This window comes from Centruroides sculpturatus, unplaced genomic scaffold, assembly GCF_000671375.1.
Source record: "Centruroides sculpturatus isolate CEXI.00-Female unplaced genomic scaffold, Cexi_2.0 scaffold51, whole genome shotgun sequence".
Classification (NCBI taxonomy): Eukaryota; Metazoa; Arthropoda; class Arachnida; order Scorpiones; family Buthidae; genus Centruroides; species Centruroides sculpturatus.
The window spans coordinates 728,715-747,251 of NW_019384329.1; the positions used below are offsets into that span (position 1 = coordinate 728,715).

The following is an 18,537-nucleotide window of genomic DNA, read 5'->3' on the forward strand; positions in this document are numbered from 1 at the left end:
ACTGACCTTTGTTAATAAATACTATTATTTATTTATTTATTTATTTGTAGTATATTTCTTTTCTCTTCCGGTAATCTATTTATTACATTCTTCCCGTTCCTTCTAGTGTCTTCTAGTCATTATCACTTTATCATACACGTTTTGCTCTTTATATAGAACCAATCTACATCCTTTCTCGTCTATAGATGAGCCAATACATCCTTCAGCTTATCAAAATGGTCTCTGATAACACATCTATTGTTCTTTGCAGCCCTATCCACGTTCGTATTCTGAGCCTTTCTTCCGGCAACTTCTGGTTGATTATTATTATAAACATTATTGTATCGTACAGAATGTGTTTGAGGCTTATAGTAATTAATTACAAGTCGACCCCCCTATAACACTGTTGATTATTCCGTTTTATATGAATTCCATGTTGTACGAGTCACTTAGATTTTTCAAATACGTGTGCCGGGCTGTGAACGACTCACGTATTTGTAAAATCTAAGTGACTCCTACAACATGGAATTCATATAAAACGCAAAAATCAACAGTGTTATAGGGGTGTCGACTGTATTAAGACATATAACATGGTTCATTTACGGCAAGTTACCGAGAGATGAAGAACGTTTACCTCGAAATGGTAAGAACCGTTCTGTCACTTTAATTGTACCAAACACAGAGGAATCGTCTTGCCCAACTGATACAGTTTTTGATGTAGTTGCTAAAGAAAATGGGCCTTATTTGACGAATTTTAATAGAATTTAATTGTTCTTAGCTACGTCACGTTAGTTTTATTTATTATGATTATTCATATCGTTCCAGATAGTACTTAAATATTCAAAGAAAGTCACGAAATGTTTTCAAATTTATTAATTTAAAATGATGACAATACAAACAATTTTGATACGGAGCTTAGTTACGCTGTCACATCAAGAAAAATCGATACACGGGGCTCGTTCTCGTGTTCAAAACAAACAAATCTTGCAGTTTTATATTCTAGATTTTTCTTTATATAAAATTGAAATATAAGATTAAATATTCAGAAAAATTGTAATTGGCATGTTGTTTCTCTAAAGGACAATTGACTAGAAAGTGTAATAAACGAACAATGTATAATATACAGTCGACCCCCTATAACACTGTTAATTTTTCCGTTTTATATGAATTCCATGTTGTACGAGTCACTTAGATTTTACAAATACGTGTGCCGGGCTGTGAACGGCTCACGTATTTGTAAAATCTAAGTGACTCGTACAACATGGAATTCATATAAAACGAAATAATCAACAGTGTTATAGGGGGGTTCGACTGTAATTCACACAATACAAGTCTAAAGCTTCAAATGAACGGTATTTTTCAGTAAAGTTTCTCGATTATTTCTTTAATTCTAGGCAGGTGTAGGAAGAAATTGGGGGTCAGATAAACAGATCTTTCTCAATATTCTGGGATCTCGAAACTCCAAGCAATTGGTCGCCACCCTTCGGGCCTACGAACGAATTTCGGGACATCCTTTAATTGCAGCCATTCAGTCAGAATTCAGTGGAGAATTGAAAGAAGCTCTCGTATCGATCGGTAAGTTTAGTTTCGTTGCAATTAATCTCTTTCGATAACTTTTTTAAAAAATTAAATTCCAAAATTTTAGTTCTTTGTGTGGTGAATCGTCCTTTGTTCTTTGCCATTCAACTCTTTCGTTGTATGAGGGGAGCGGGTACTGACGACCCCACGTTAATCAGGGTACTAATTACAAGATCAGAAGTGAGTACAAAATTAATATGTACGTAATTTGTAATAATGATTTACAACATTTTTTTTCAATGTTTACATTGTAAATATTCCCCCTTTACAGTAACGATCACGAACTTCATGTTTTGTTGCGTGTATTGATCGATATTACGGGTTTAATAGAGATTCTAATTGTACGTTTACAATGTTTATAATTAACTTCAAAACGCCTGTTTGAAGGGTCTATTACGGGAGGATCGAACTGTACTTGCAGATAACTTTTCAAGTCTGGCATGTGCTTAGTTCTTATCACACAAACAAATGCGTAGTATACTCCTTCGTAAAAATGTAAGAAATGCCCACCATTTTCTGAGGGTACTAAGAGGGCCTTCTTCCTGCATGAGGATACTAAGAGGGCCTTCTTCCCATACCCTACTGTAGTATAATCCTTCATAAATCCATTATAAGAAATGCCCACCATTTTCTGACTCTTTCCTCCATGAAGGTACTAAGAGGGCCTTCTTCCATGCCTGACTAATCCCACAATTCCCAAATTCGATTTTCAAAATACTGGACCGTACGTTAATACAAGAATTAAATAAGATTCTAACGCAAAAAAACTATTTGGATGTATCTATTTCCGAGTATTTTAGAAAAGGATTCTCCGATAGAGATACCACTACATTTTTAACGCCGTCTGATGGAGAACATGTGCATAATGATGGTGAATCGGCCCCGGAGAGATGTCTTCCCGAAAACCATGTTTGTAACACCTAAATAGGGATGGTGCCTATTTAGGTGTTACAAACATGAAGAAAACCTAAAAAACTTCGCACGGCCAGTCCATCAGCGAGACGCGAACCCGCAACCAACTATAAGTGTTCAGTGATGTCATCCACTCGACTATTGGAGGGCTCTTGAAGAATATAAGGGCACACAAGATGGTGTTCATAAACATTTTTATAGGGAAAAATTCAAATTAATTAAATTGTAACTTTAACACTGAATTTAACCCAGGAAGGCTGTTTTTTTGTAAGATTTTCATATGGTTTTTCATGGGGAAAATTATTAAAAACTATTGCTCCGAATAGATCTAGAGTGAGCAACACTTGGCATGTGTGCCAATGAATTCTTTTTCTGGCGAATAACTCAGGGTTGACTTTAAAAAATAAATATTCGATATCTTTTCCTGTTTCGTAAAGTGTACGCAACAATATCACAAAGCCCGGTGTATCGATACTAACCCAAACGAATGCCGTTAATAATCGGGCTGCTATTATGCTATAATTATTAATTAGAAACTAAGTAATTTCGTACTAAAGATAGACGTTAAACACCATTTCTTATCTAAATTAATAATTATAATTAATTAAGAGATGGTGCCTAACATCCACCAGGCCAAATCACTTGAGATTAATTAGTAATTAGTAGCATTAATATAGCCCAATAATCACGTAACACACTGAAAGTTATTCCTCAAAGTGTAAACTAAGCTATGGTGAGAAATTCTAGCGAGATAACATATATATCCCATTGGGCATTGAGTCAAATCTCGCAATTGACTCTCATACAGTAGACTAAGCTCCTGGCTCAATCAGTCACAGTGGCAGCCTGCCACTCTAGGGACCCAGGATCAAATCCGGACGGGTCGAAAAAAGCCTCAGGAATTTTTCAGATGGTAGTCCATCTGGATATGTCAAGGCCCGTCCCTCACCACCCGGCCACACATTGTGGGCTGGCCAAACCCATCATGGGCTTTCTAAAAGGCCCTCTTAGTGCTCGCAGCCTCATAAAGCAACTCCTTCACTAATGGCACTACAGGGTTAGAGACTATGCCTTAATCAAAAGCTGGTCGGATACCTGACACGGTAGACAGCGACGACATAGCTGGGCCATATGATACTTCTTTCGGGCTTCCATCCGTACCCTGGCCCAGCCTTCTAACTCGGCATAACTTTTATAATGTGCTCACAGGGCAGAAAATTAAAATATCTTATTTGTTCATTGTATTCTTTTAATTGAGCATTGTTTTTTTGTTTTTTAAATGTTGTTTCAATGCGAGTCTTCCATCTACCTGTATCAGAAATTTTAAGAAAAATGTCATTTAGATAATTAATTAAAATGAATTTTTAACTTTGTTTTTCAATTTAGATTGATTTGGAAAATATCAAGAAAGTCTTTCAACAAAAATACCACAAAGAACTGAAAGATGCCATAATAGATGACACGAGCGGCGACTATCAGAAAATCCTCCTGAAGATACTCGACCCCTGAATTACTTGCATGTGAAGAAAACAGAAATTAGAACACTAGCTGTGCACATTAGCGAGGAAACGTTTCACGCTCTAACCTTAGACGAGGAAAAGCACTACTCGAAATGTGCACCGTACCATAACGGATAATACAAATTGATCGTTAGACGATACTGTGTGTGTTTTATAAAATAATCTGGTAACATCTGTGATGTGACGGTAAGAGAATTTGAACTGTTTGCTTATCAAATTTACTACAGAAAACTAATATATAAAATCTAATCACAGTTTATTGTCTAAGAAATTTGTATACTTTTGCATTTACTAATAAATATTTACAAATTGTTTGATGTTTACATAGGCTCTCCCTAGGAAAGTTTTTATGTATGTACAGTACTGTCCTTTGTACAGTTTATTGTTTGATTTATGTTTTTCATGTATAAAGATTTCATTTCGAACAATTATTTAATACTTTCCTTGACAATAAAATATGTTTTGGTAAATCATATCTGTGTATATATAACTAGAAAATACTTCAAAAGTAAACTATTATAACCAATTAGATGTTTGTTTATGAAGGAAGTGTTTGCACACTTATAGAAGGTCAATTAATTTTAATAAAGGATTAAAGATGGTTAATAAATGGAGATAAATGTTCACAATTTGTATCTTTCAACTATTTATCTTCTGAGAAACAAAACTTTAAATGGAGCAGCATTAAGAGAGTGCGCGAAATAAATTTTAACTCGCGATAATGCAAGAATTTTTCACCTTTACCGAAAGATTTCTTCAATTAACATTCCATTACTAGAATGTCCACTTCAAAACACCATATTAAAGGTAAAAATTCTTGATTTAGAGAGTTTTATTTTGCATGTTCTCACAACACTGCTCTGTTTAAAACTTTACACCAAGCATACAGGATAGATACATTTACTCATGATAAATAGTCAATTCTGTAAATAAGAATTGCATAAAGGGCAATCTCTACAGCCACTTGATGTAGAATAAGCAAATCTCTTGAATGGCACAATACAAAGCGGAACATTTGCACATACACAAATTCTTTTCCTTATGTACTACATTCTATTATATAGTATAAAGTAAACAAACACATCATATGCTAAATATCATAAAAACTAATGGAAGACTGTAATTTAACAATAACTGGCCTTTGTAATGTTTGTTTCTATAAAACAGACATCTAATTGATTTATAAATTTTAAAAAAAGCTATTACAAACAGCATTTAAAATGCAGAAAGATAAAAGACCAATATCACATACAAAAATAGCTTTTCTTTGACGAAAACACAGATCTTATATGTAATTTATTGTTGCAGATCTTCTCTTCGCTTGATTATTCTTAGGCTCTGTTTATAAGTTGTTCTCTTCCGTTTACCTCGTCGCTCCTTTCATTTTCTACAGAATCGTCCGGTATTATTCCCAGCGTAATCCTATTTCGGAACATGTTGGCGAAAAACGTCTTCAAATTGGAACAATTAGCCCATCCTCTGTACACCACCGAATTAAGTACAGCTTGAAGAGGATTCACGATCGCCTGTAATAACACATAAATTTGTTAATTACATTTAATAATAAAAAGCATAAACTTAAATATTCTCCTTTTGCATAAAGTATGATGGAAAGAGTTTAGAATTTCAAACTGTTATTGGCAGAGATGGTCTACAAAGTCTGTACAAAAACACTTTATCTTCTAAAATATAGAGGTCTATGCTGTCAAAGGTGCTGTTATTAAATAAAAGCCTGAAAACTCATCAGTTTAGAGAATATTCACTTTGTCCACTAATCATTTAAATTCAAATATAAAGAAATAAAAGTTTACAAATCAATTTACATAGTGCTTTTAGATCCAGACCCTAACCAACTGTAGTTGTCTACCTTGCCTAGTCCTAACTCTAACCCTGTTTTTAAGAAAAAATCTAAATACAACTCAAATAAATTTATAATAGTATAGAAAAATCATTGCCAAACTGTCAATTGGCTTGAAATATTGCCATACCTGGCAACATCGCTCACTCATTTCTCTTCTATCGCCAAAAATGCATCCAGTCTCTCACGGAACAGCACATCCTACTAAGTCAGCACTCTCCAAAACTGATGCATACATCACATGGCCATCTGTAGCAAATCACATAGAGGATGCTTGGTCTACTGTGGGTTAGTTTTATGGTACATTATGTTAATTGCCATGTACTTGCCAAGGCAAAATGATGCAAAGGATGCAACCAATATACTGGTATAGAATTGGTATCGATTATCGTCTCTGATAACGTGAGATAATTACTCCAAGAATACATATTTATTAAAGAATATTGGTTTTGCAATAACATCTGCAATGTTCTTAATTATCTTCGCAATTAATTATCAACATCTGAAGTATTGGTTTCAAGATCTTCAATTAATAATGCTAAATATCTTCATAAATATATAATAGTTTCTTTTAGAACAAAAGGCTAAATTGCAATTGTCATTTTTATTGTCCGTTTGCATGTAAATTGTGTTTTGTGGCAATTCATTTCATTTCCTTACTCAATTTTCTTGTTTATAACGTTGAAGGAAAGTCAGTTTAACTTTTATTTACAAACTGATTTATGATAAGATCATCCATTGCATAACAACAATTTCAATGAGATGAAAGCTCATAGAGCATTACATAGAGTTAATTTCTCTACGTAATGCTTTAACTTAGCTTCGGAATCCATCTTTCTTTGAATTAAAGTACAAGAATTCTTATTTTCCTCTTCTCTATATATCATTTAACTTGAATATAAACCATTCATAAAGCATAAAATTTGTTAGACTTATACATACCATGAAGTACCACAGGCCGATTATAAAACCTCGGAGATCTACATGCCATTCGTGAAGCCTCTTCCATTCAGACCACAGAATGACGTTACTGATTATATTAGGCAACCAACTGAAAGTATTTATGACGACAAATTACTCTATATTAAAATTTTATGAAATGCTTATAATATAAATGTTGGAGATGTAGTGCAATTTACAACTCACCACACATAAAACACAATGACAATGTGAGAAAATTTCATCTTCAATTTATTAACGAGCGAACGCTCCTGGTCGGTGTAACGACCCAAGCGACCTTGTATGATTTGACGTGCTTTATAAAAGAAGAAAAATAATTATTTTAAAATATGAAAAATTTTATACAGACATAAAATTCAACAGCTATATCTTTTGGTAGTGTAACTAGAACCCACATTAGGAGGGAGCCTAACTCAGAACGAGCAAATTTACATTAACAATTATGACAAATTGCTTTATTCTAATCATTTAAGTAGCCATATAATAGCCCGATATTTAGGCGATCATTTGGCAATTTAGTATATATACTATTTGGGCTTTGTGTTGTTGTTATTTATATATTTATTTACATTAATCCCCGTACCACTGTCGATGTAGCTACTAGCACCATATATAAAGGGTAAACTCGGATGTTGTATGAGGTAGGATCCAAAACTTTGGAAACTTGATATATACAGTAGTTTTTATGCCTTGAACCACCTTCAAAATAGCCATGCTTCCAGAAGTTATAGGAGTATTGTTGTCCAGAAGATTATTTTGAAGTAATTATGTGTCTGTATTTTAAACTACTCGAGGCAATAAACTATATGCCAAGTATCCAAATTATTGGATCCTACCTCATTTATATATTTAGGTTGGGGAAAAAGAAATCCATTATTTTTTCACTAGATGGCTGTAGTGATACATATCTCATAAAAAATTGATGACACAAGTTCAGACTTGTGCTTATTGGAAAAGTAACATTCTGTACTAAAAAAAATTCTTTTACAGTTTTTTGATTGGTCAATTCAGATGTGAGTTATAGGGTGTAAAAGATGGAAGTTAACAAAGAGAAAATTAGGTATGTTTTACAATTTTGCTTCGATAAAGGCGAAAATGCAAGCCAGGCAGCTGAAATTGTGAATGGTGTTTATGGTCCTGATACTGTCACAGCCAATTANGTCTCTCGTCTCTCACAAGCCAGTCACTGATTGGCTAATCATTTGGATTAGCCAATCAGTGACTGGCTTGTGAGAGACGAGAGACGGTGACCAGAATACTGCCCCTGCTTAACTCGACGTTACGAAAGCAGTAGGCACTTGCACTCATTGTTAAAACTGACATTTCACTTGCGTCATGGTTACCAAACGAACCAGTTCTTCAAAACTTTCCATCTCATTCACAGAGCCTTCAACGTATAATATGGGTTATCGAAACACTGCATTTAGGAACTTTTATACCATATTTGGTATAATTTGGCTCTACAATCCTGCATATTTGGCATAACATACATCTGATACCCTCTAAAGTTATAGCAAGAAAACAGTATCTTTACCTTTTTTGTTTCATATAACTAATATCACGTAAATATATATTCAACAAATTGTAACTTACTTACCAAGCATTTTCTTTAAGTGTAACATACACGTCGATAGCATAACAAACAGTCCACATGTAAGTAGAAGTATAAAAGTACATTATCCAAAACTAAAAGAATCGCAATTAAAAACAAATTATGTATTAAAAACAAATAGATGACAGTGGGAACATTTAAAAACTAAGAACGTTACTTACAGAAATTAGCGCACAAGCTAATCTATGATCGTTCATTCTCTGAGATTCGGTTCGATTTTCATAAAAGATGATCCACATTACAGATCTGACTATAATTCCTGTAAAACATTTACATACATTTTAACTACTCCATATAAGCAGGTTTATTTCACATAAAATTAAGGAATTTCTTACTTAATATAATACTAAAATATAAAAATAATTAACTCCTTACCAGAATTTTAAACAAAATTTAAGTATAAATCATTATGTTCAATTATTTCTTTATAGTAATTTCACAATTAATGACTTTTACTTACAGTTTAAGCGATGGAAAGGAGTGTCAGATTGACATTAAATGCAATCACAGCACTGTCAAAAAACAGCAGTAAGTATAAATTACCCAAGCTAAGACTCGGAATACCCATAAACAAATTAATAAATGAACTGGGGCACAGTTTTCTTCAATGGCCAACAAATTGACAGGATGAGTGAGGATTAAAAGCATTAGTCTATTATTTTAGAGAGCAAGATTTAAGGATTGGATACGAAGTTCGGAAATCTTTGTGAATGGTTAGGTTAGGTTAGGATTGTTAACTATGCCACCTATGACAAAAACAAGGAAACTGAATAGATCCATGAGTTTGGCTTATAGAAGCGATTGATCACAGGAAATAAACAGAGGAGGTAAACATGAGACCAAGAGGACCATCTTCATGTTAGATCAGAGACAAAAAACAATTGAATCTGAAGGTGACATAAGCAACACACAACGATACAAGTGTCGACCGCACATGCACTTCCCTAAACAAACGTTCTGAGACCATCCATTACGACGTTGATTAAAAAATTGAGCAGGTACAACAAGGAGTCAAAAAGACACTTAATCAAGAAGCACAGATTTTTACGACTTCTATACGACATGCAGAAAGGTAATTTTGTTTTTTTATAATATAATGGAATAGCTAATGTCAAAGATTATTTAAAAATCAATATTCTTATTATGTCCTAATTACAACAACAACAACAAATTAAGAATATTTTGAAAGAATAAATTGGCAAAAAAATCACTTCAATTTCTCAAACAAAAAATAATTATTAATATATGAAATAGTATAAAAATCTCTAAAAATATTACAGCCTCGTACAGAAGCAAAAAAGGTTTATTAATTAAACAAAAGAACTAACATTTTCGGTCATATTTAATGACCTTTGTCGGGTTGACGTTCCCAAATTCAAGCATTTACGAATAGTAATGGAAACAGATCAAAAATATAACTGAAAACATTACTTTTTTTCAGTTTAATAAATCTATTTTTAAACTTTACACTACTTGATTACTGGAATCCTTTAACTGACCCTTTCAAAACCTTTGTGTTTCTAGTAAGATACAATGTTTACTTGTACTTTACTGGATGTGTACTTGTAAATCTATTTTTGGTGCTACACAAGTCTAGATAATTTAGAGATTTACTGAAGCATTACTTTATGCATCGTTTAGCAATTGAAAATTATAGAAGGAATTCTATCAAACTTGGCTACGCAAGACTAGCTATAGCACACATAGAAGAAACTAAGCTAATTAAATGTCACCTAATAAAATTATAATTAATTTAATAATAATACTGAAGTCTGTATGGCCTTAAAAACCTAACTATGCTACTGAAGTGATAACACAAAGACCTTTTTGCAACTTATTACAGATTTTGCTAGTGCACAAAGCTGTAGAAAATGGAAAAGGAGAGACTCAATATAAATGGAAGAGAATTTTACAAATCTAATAGATTTAAACCCGGATCTGTCATGCCCGTATTCATAAACACGAATCGCGCATTAGTTAGAAGTTAACCAATAAGAATTTACATGTTAAAAGTAAAATGAATAGCAATTGATTAACACATTCAATTTCAGCCACAGTCTTCACCAAGACAAACCATACTACCATTTAATAAAATGCCTTTTAACTTATCATAAGTATAGCTACTTTTAAGCATTTCATATATATCAAATTTATATGAAATGAAGACAATCTGCCAAATTATCAGGCTATAATAAGGCTAAGTTAATAATTAGATACTAAGTAATTTGTGAATATTATAGCCCAATAATTCAGCAGACGATCTGGCTTTAATCAAACAATTGCATTTGTAGAATTGTTTATATACATGAAATGCATTTAGCATATGAAATGTATATGAAAAATGCACGTATACGAAGCATCTATATGAAAAATGCATATAAGTTACGTACCGATACTTCATACGTGCATTTAATGGTACTTTTCAGTTAACGGAATGCCAGCCAATATATACAACAACAGGTAAGATTCAAGCTGCAAATGAGGGGTTTCACACCACTCTCAATATTGTTGATCCTTGGCAAAATATTCATCTCCAAAGATCAGTTTTTACACATATCAGTCTATACTTCACACATAGACATTCTTCTCATTGTTCACTATCACTCACACTTCAGCACCCAGGTGAGGCAAGCTCCCACACTCCCCTAAAACTATATAACATCAAGTACTCCACGAATAGTCAAGCGGGCTACTCGAGGCCGACACGGTCGCACGAGCCAAACTATTAAAAGTGACAGTCTTTTGCAGTAGTCTTCTGGCATCCCGTTAACTGAAAAAAATCCATTTAACTAGTAAAAAAAAAAAAGAAGCAATTCAATCATTAAGCAGTACACAATCATCAGATTTTTGTATCAGAGTCATACACAGCTTTGATCTGACTCAAGGTCAAAACAATTTTTTCCTGTCGAACGTCACCGAACGGACAGTTTACATACCACAACTTACACCCGGAGCGCCTGTCGTTTATTAACAATTTCATCATTCGGTTAGATAGAATACATACATATGCATTTATTTCTAGCCAAATAAAGTCACGTTTCTTACCAAGACAGGCAAATAAATCTGCTATGGCTAAGAGTTTAATGATTTTTCTTTGTCTTTCACCAGACAGGGCCGACCTCCTTTGTACCGTCTCGTGTATGGGAACGATCTGGTAAATGGCACCAAACACCCCTAAACTGGCAGAAATAAGAGAAACGATGCTAAATGGCTTGTATCTAAAGTTCAGTAGCTCGTCGACACTCTTGTGTTGCTCCGAGAACGTGCAGCAGAAAGTGTCCCACGTCGGAGTCGTCATTTTTACTAATTATTTAATTAAACGGCTTCGAAATTGAAAGTATTTAAGACCTTGAAATTGACAAATAAAAAATTGCGCGAACAGCAAAATCGTACCATGCCCTATATTATGTTGTTTACGTCGTAATGCGACACCACACATATTTGATTAAAATAATTATAATAAATAATTATTATAATTTATAATCTTTACACATTATTAATAATGATAATTTATTAATAATTAGTATAATTTTTTCGTTATTAAAAAATTTAAATTTGACAATTAATATCTTCGTTTCGAGTAAGATTTATTTTTTTGTATATGATGTTTGCTTTACCGTTGCCATCTTGAAGAGCATTCGTGTTATCAGAGTTTTTTTCAAACTCTTTCCGCTCTGTGGGTACTAAGAAGGTTATTTTTTAAACAAATTTATTATGGATTCTGCCAGGCCCATAGTTAGTGAGAGACACGGACCATCCGAAAATTCCTGGGGTTTTTTCGATCCGTCCGGATTCGATTCCGGATGCCCCAGAGCGGGCTAACACCTTAGCCGCTTGACCGAATTAGAATGTGTGTGATTCTAGTGAAGATAAACCTTTCTGAATTGTTGTTTCGGGGGATGAGAATCTCATTTCTCTCAATAAAAGTTGTATTTAAAAAACGTTCGTGTTTTCACACGCACATGTGTAAAAACTGCGAAAATTTGGTTATAATAAAGTTATTGGATGAACGTACGAATTTGTTATGTGTATGAATTATATAACTTCATTAGGTAGATGCAGGAAAATGTTTGAATGTAGACTGCCATATGTCCTGATTTTTCGGGATGAATTTTTCCCGACATGTCCGGATTTGTCCGTTTCTATCCGAAAACATTTCGGTTTGTTTTTAAGAAAGCTAAATAAGAACTACAGGCGATAGATGTATGCAAGTGTCATGCATACGTCATCTATCCTTACACGCCCACATCTTTGATGATCTGTAGCTCATTCGTAGTGTTCCATTGTCCGCCTAGATATGCTAAGCGGAAATGGGTATGTACTACTGTACACTGTAAGAAATAAATAATGTCTATCTTCTATCTGTCTATTCCATTGATCCCTGTACTGTCTGATGGCTACAAAACTATCCACATTAGACCAATAGTTACATTTAATTATATTGCAGCATTTTACCTTTTCTGCCCTTTGGGCCTTATTTCCAATCGTGGTAATTATGTGTTCGTCCAGGCCCGTAATGGGAAAGCCGGGTTTATTAATTAACATAAAATTTATTTGAAATATACAAATCGAACAAAGTGAAATTAATTCAACGCATATTAAGTAATGTTAATAATTGATAATTCAATAAAATTAGTTTAATTAGAATTATTCATTTGTTTTCTAGAATTGCTGCTGCCTGCCTAAAGCTAGGTATCCTTCAATTTTTACCACATGAGGTTGCCATATTATACGATGGAGTTTACAAGTATCTCAAACGGGTTGCCATATCGCGCGGATAGCATTATGGCGACTCTATCCTGATGTTCGGGTAGTAAATTGTCAGCCTACTACTTCGAAGATTCTAATCCGATCTGACTGCCATAATTTATCAGATATTTTCTCAGCTTTTTATTCGTGTCGGACAATTTCATTAAAGGATCGGCCTTCGTGAAATAAAAGAAAATTGAATTGTTAGCCATGAATGTGCGATGCCTGCATTAAAATAGTATATATTAATTTTTTTTAATGCAAAACATTTTGAATTATATTAATAAAATTGTTTTAAATAAATATTAAATTAAACTCTAACATAATTAATTTAACTTAAGTTATAGCTAAAATGTAAAACGTTTTACTAAAAACAAAAATTTAGTTTTGTTTATCTGGCAACACGATTAAGCCGATAGTCCATGTGATTCAGTGTCACACGTGCTTTGTACACAGAAGTTGTGGGAGATATGTTGATTGTTTATGCGTAAAAGTGGAATTGTTTTTAGAATATTGAGTCTTAAAAATGTTTAGTAATCAGATGAGATCCGTATTTGTAGTTAAGAATATGAGAAATACTTTAAAGACTAAAAATCAATGTTTTATCAATGCAAAATATTCATATGAGACTAATAAAGAAAATATTGATGATGAAAAGTTAAAAACTGTTAGGAATAGACCTTCTTATATCAGTGAAGATTTGCTTGAACATGAAAAATATATAAATAGGTAATTATGAAGTTGATAAGATGCTACAGACATTATTAATGTTGTAGATTGTGTCAACAGTAACAGGAAGTCTAAAATCATGTACTTCGTTCTCATTTTTCCAAAAATTGCAAAATTAGACTGATATATTCTGTATTAACCTGATACTTAGCATCAAACAATGATAACTTAGGGTATGTTTCAATATACATCAGTCTCGGCCACAACCTATAAACTGGTGAATAGTTTAATAAGCTTTTATTGGAATATCCAGCAATCTAGCAAGATGCCAGAAGCAAATAATGCTATTTTGGCATTTGCATTTGCAGACTTAATTGTCAAAATAACCCCTCGTTTTTTTATGCAGCGAGAGTGTAGCGAAATGACGTCACGAGCAGTATTGGCCAATTAGAAATCAGTTTCAGTGTGTTCGCTGTAAAGCGCTTCTCGAGCGCTGCATAAAAAAACGCGAGGTAACTAAAGATTAATACAGATGAATAGTAAATATAGTGTTAATAGTGACAAAACAATACAGCCTCCACGGTTATTAATATAACTGGAGGCTGTATTGTTTTGTCAGACCATGATAAATATAATGTGCATCAGTTACTATACCAATGAACTCATCAGTAAATATCAGAAAACATTTTAGTACTTTGAAGTTTACCAATGTACCGTTTGATGCATGGTGAAATATATCTGTAATCTTTCATGAGACGTATATCTTTTGCCTAACCAAGACAAAGTTTGACACAATGAAGTGCCAAAAGTCTAGACTAATTGGAAACAGATCTCCATCCAGATTTTCAAATATATGTGTAAATTAGCATTTTAAGTACTATAAAGTCCAAGTATACTCTAATTCAAGTTTAGGTGTACTAAATTCAAGCTTGTATTTCACCAAAAATATAGGAATATTTACAGAATCACTATATTTAAACAAAAAAATACATTAATCATAATTTTAAAATTGAAAAACTACAATTCTGAATGAATGTTAGAACATCAATGCATGGCTGAAAGAACATCGGCAATGAAATTACCACCAATCTGTTCTTTCCTAAGATCTATGCATCCAGAACTGCAGTTTGATTCTGTCGCAATGAGAAATGCTGTATTTCCAATATTAATAAAAACCTGCAGTAATCAGTAATTCATTTATAAAAAGAGGGTATATCAAGGCTACAAAATGGAAAATATATTCTAAGTTTATTAGCTTGTGTCTGCAGATTATAAATAAACAAGCGTACTTGCCAACTGGCAACATTTTGTATGCTCCGTCAGTGGACAGGATGCTTTTCCCTTTTGTCGGCATTTTTAAACAATTTGATATCACATAAACACTTCATTTAACGAGTCTAATACCAATATACAGTATATGCTGATGATGATGTATGTATTTTATTACGAGCGACTGAAATGAACCAGAATGGCATTCTCAGATTCATCCAATCAGGAAAGAATCAACATTGATATTTTTATATACAGTAATTGTATGAATATAAGAATTTTAAATGGAAGATATGATAAATTGCATTATCAGGTATGGCAATGTTAATGCCCTTACATTGGCAGTTAAGACAGAGATGTCTTAACTGCCAATGTAAGGGCAGTTAAGACATTTAAGACTTAACTGCCAATGTAAAGGCAGTTAAGACATTAAGCTCATTTCCTTCTGATGATGAATTGGCATTTATGGCCAATTCATCATCAGAAGGAAATGAGTTACTTTTACAGTTAGACCAAATTATTGAGCAGTGCTACAGTTTCTCTGCCCAAAAGGAAGAAATATCTGATTCATCACTTAAGAATATACAGACCATATGATATGAACTTTCTCAAGAAAAGACACCAGATGGTTCTTTGAAATTAATGAAATTTTACAGAGATATGGAATCTTTATAAAATAGGTTGATGATGGTTTTTCCACACAGCCTTGCAGGGCCTTCCATGCATTGCAGTGTGGCAAATGAAAAAGATAATCTGTATGATAAAAAAAGTAAGACAGAGGTAGGAAATGAATCACAACCGGAAAAATTGTCCTTAATAATTGCAGTGAAAGTCAATAAACTGACCAATAGCATCCGTCATGAGTACACTCTAACACTAACAAAGAAAACCATAGCACAAATGCATTTAGCAGGATGTACATGACAAGACTCCTGACAGATCAAGCTGGATAATAACTTAGGGGCATTGATCTGAGTTCAATAATAATAATAAATAGATATTAGCAGTTCAAATTATTGAACGATATAGCAGGATTCTTTATTTGGTTGCAATAGCCCGATAAGGAATTCTGCTGTATCATTCAATTATTAACATGTATTGGGTTTGTTTTAGGTGTACAGTAGTACAAATTATCACCCAACAGTTGTTGAGTTTTAATTCCTGAGGGTTAGTGTTGACATTAGAGAGGTTGCGGCCGAAGCTTTCATCTCTCGAACGTTGAACGTCGAGCGCCGCTTACAAGATAGCGGCGCTTGACGTTCGGCGTTCACGTTTGAGAGATGAAAACTTCGGCCGCAACCTCTCTATTAACCAAGAATTCCCTTATGTCAGGTTTTTTGTTCTATACAATAAGCACATCATCTATGTATCTGGCATAAATGCAAACGTATGTGATGTATTTTGGCAGGATAGACTTCACCAAAGATCTGAAGACCATCTTACAAAGTGTCCTGATTACGGAGCTATCCACAGGCACATCTCTGTCTTAAAAGTACATGGTTTCATCAAACTGGAAGAATGAAGAATATGTTTCCAGTTTGCCTATTCCATAACTTGTTTATAAATGGTAGGAGAGAGGCTAACATGCTAAAAGACAGTCTTGAAGACAGCAGAAGCATGGGTATACAATGCTTTAAAGTTGAAGACAGTTACTTATTTGTCATATACCAGCAGTAGTCTTTTTCTATCTTGCAGAATCTGGATCGTTAATCATAATTTAGCATAACATAGTTTAAATATTTAAATTTTCTTTGTTTTTCCAGACCAAAAAGTTTAACTACGAAAAAAATTTCAAAGGTCGATATCAAAGGAGAAATAATATACGGTTTACATCCGGTACAACTTGCTCTTCAGTGCGGAAGACGCGCCATCCACCAGTTATACGTTCAAGATAGATTTAGAGATTCCGATGCTACCATCAGAAAGAAAATTATCGAACTTGCACGTGATCTCAAAATACCTGTCAAAGAAGTTCAAAAACCCATATTACAACAAATTAGTAAGAATCATGTTCATCAGGTATATTCATTATTTATTTATATTATATAAAATGTATATCATTACTTAGAAAGCTCTTATTGTAGGGAGTGTGTCTCGATGTGAGTGTGCTACATACAGAAGATATAGATAAAAGGTATTATATATATATATATACATATACATAAAAGTAGAGAATTGTTGGCTTAGAGGTAGAGACATTCTAATCTTTCGTAGCTGGTCTCTGGTTTTTTTCTTTACCAATGTAAATACCACTTAACTAATTTACACATACCACACAACTTCCAGCACATTGAGTATTCAACCACAAATGCCTTTGGCTTTGTTCAGAGGCTCTCTTCACATGAAATAACAAGAAAGAATTACAATTCTACTGAGCTTCCATATATTCTGTTAAGTTTTCTAACTATTAAGTAGTGTAATATAAATGAGGATTATAAGTGTAACTTGCAACTTAACCTTGAACAGGCAACTGAAAGCTTAGAGTTCATTTATAAAGATGGATTGAAATGATTATTTACCTATTCATTCATAAAGTATTAGGAAGGTAATAATGATATTTACTATAGATCAGCGATAACTATGGTATTTTAACTATACAAGTATATATAATATAAATAGATGATGCTGCTCTCTAATAGGCATTTCAATAGAGAATGCAGCTTTTGTGTATTTCTGATAGGCAATGTATGGCTCCTATCATGACCGGATTTGGCCATCCCAAGTTTATACTGTCATAAATGCCATTGCTGCTTTATGATTATACACTTTTACATATGTGTAGTATAGATTCTCCATTGCTACAAATGGTATAAGTTTTCTGTAACGAAAATTAAAACCGTACACCATACACACAGTTTTCCGGCTAATAATTTTATTTGCTGTGTGTGTATGCTGTGTAGTTTTAATTTGTGTACATTCTAACTGTTAACATTGTATGTTTTATGTTATGATTAATGAAGTGTTATTTTCTAGTTCTTTTGAATATCTCTGTGTAATATTGCATAGTTTAATTTATATATCTGGGAATATAATCTTTATTCGTGAAGAATGAAGATCAGATACACAATCAAATTCAGTCATTACTATAATTGAAAACACTACAGTTGTCCCTCTATAGTCCGACGTTTTTTAATCTGACATGCTCAGTAGTCCGACGCACCTCCCATCAAGGTACCCGTCCCCGTTACGTGTCTGCTTGCACAGAAGCATGTCGCGATGTGAATCTCCCCATCCAATTTTTACACGATGACACACATTTCATGTTTTTTATGTGAGCAGTTCTGTTCGAACAGTTGGAGTAGAGAATATTGTAAGTTACTGCTAGCAAAACAATGCGAAATATGTAATTATTTTCGGTAATCCGGACACTTTTGGTAATCTGACACACCTTTGGTCCCATACCTGTCGGATTATCAAGGGACAACTGTATT

General features: G+C 33.4%; 3 protein-coding genes across 4 annotated transcripts in view; 2 read left to right on the forward strand and 1 right to left on the reverse strand.

The window, feature by feature from the left end:
* The first annotated feature begins 598 nt into the window (after positions 1-598).
* Positions 599-4,104, forward strand: LOC111628954 (annexin A13-like). The gene is made up of 4 exons (XM_023372815.1): positions 599-622; positions 1,374-1,554; positions 1,625-1,737; positions 3,856-4,104. Exons 1-4 carry the CDS (start codon positions 599-601, stop codon positions 3,976-3,978), a joined length of 441 nt encoding a protein of 146 aa, XP_023228583.1. The 3' UTR covers positions 3,979-4,104.
* A 142-nt stretch (positions 4,105-4,246) lies between these two features.
* On the reverse strand, positions 4,247-11,828 carry LOC111628963 (G-protein coupled receptor 143-like). The gene is made up of 7 exons (XM_023372825.1): positions 11,465-11,828; positions 8,581-8,678; positions 8,405-8,493; positions 7,169-7,215; positions 6,994-7,102; positions 6,790-6,898; positions 4,247-5,515 (listed from the first exon to the last, which is right to left on the reverse strand). Exons 1-7 carry the CDS (start codon positions 11,715-11,717, stop codon positions 5,321-5,323), a joined length of 900 nt encoding a protein of 299 aa, XP_023228593.1. The 5' UTR covers positions 11,718-11,828; the 3' UTR covers positions 4,247-5,320.
* Positions 11,829-13,581: 1,753 nt separating this feature from the next.
* Positions 13,582-18,537, forward strand: part of LOC111629204 (rRNA methyltransferase 1, mitochondrial-like) — an 11,741-nt gene continuing 6,785 nt past the window's right edge. For both annotated transcript variants that reach the window (XM_023373086.1, XM_023373092.1), the window contains exons 1-3: positions 13,582-13,897; positions 16,870-17,125; positions 17,191-17,240. In XM_023373086.1, the coding sequence (XP_023228854.1) occupies positions 13,695-13,897; positions 16,870-17,125; positions 17,191-17,240 (509 nt within the window). In that variant the 5' untranslated portion in view covers positions 13,582-13,694. The remainder of the gene's footprint in view (positions 13,898-16,869; positions 17,126-17,190; positions 17,241-18,537) is intronic.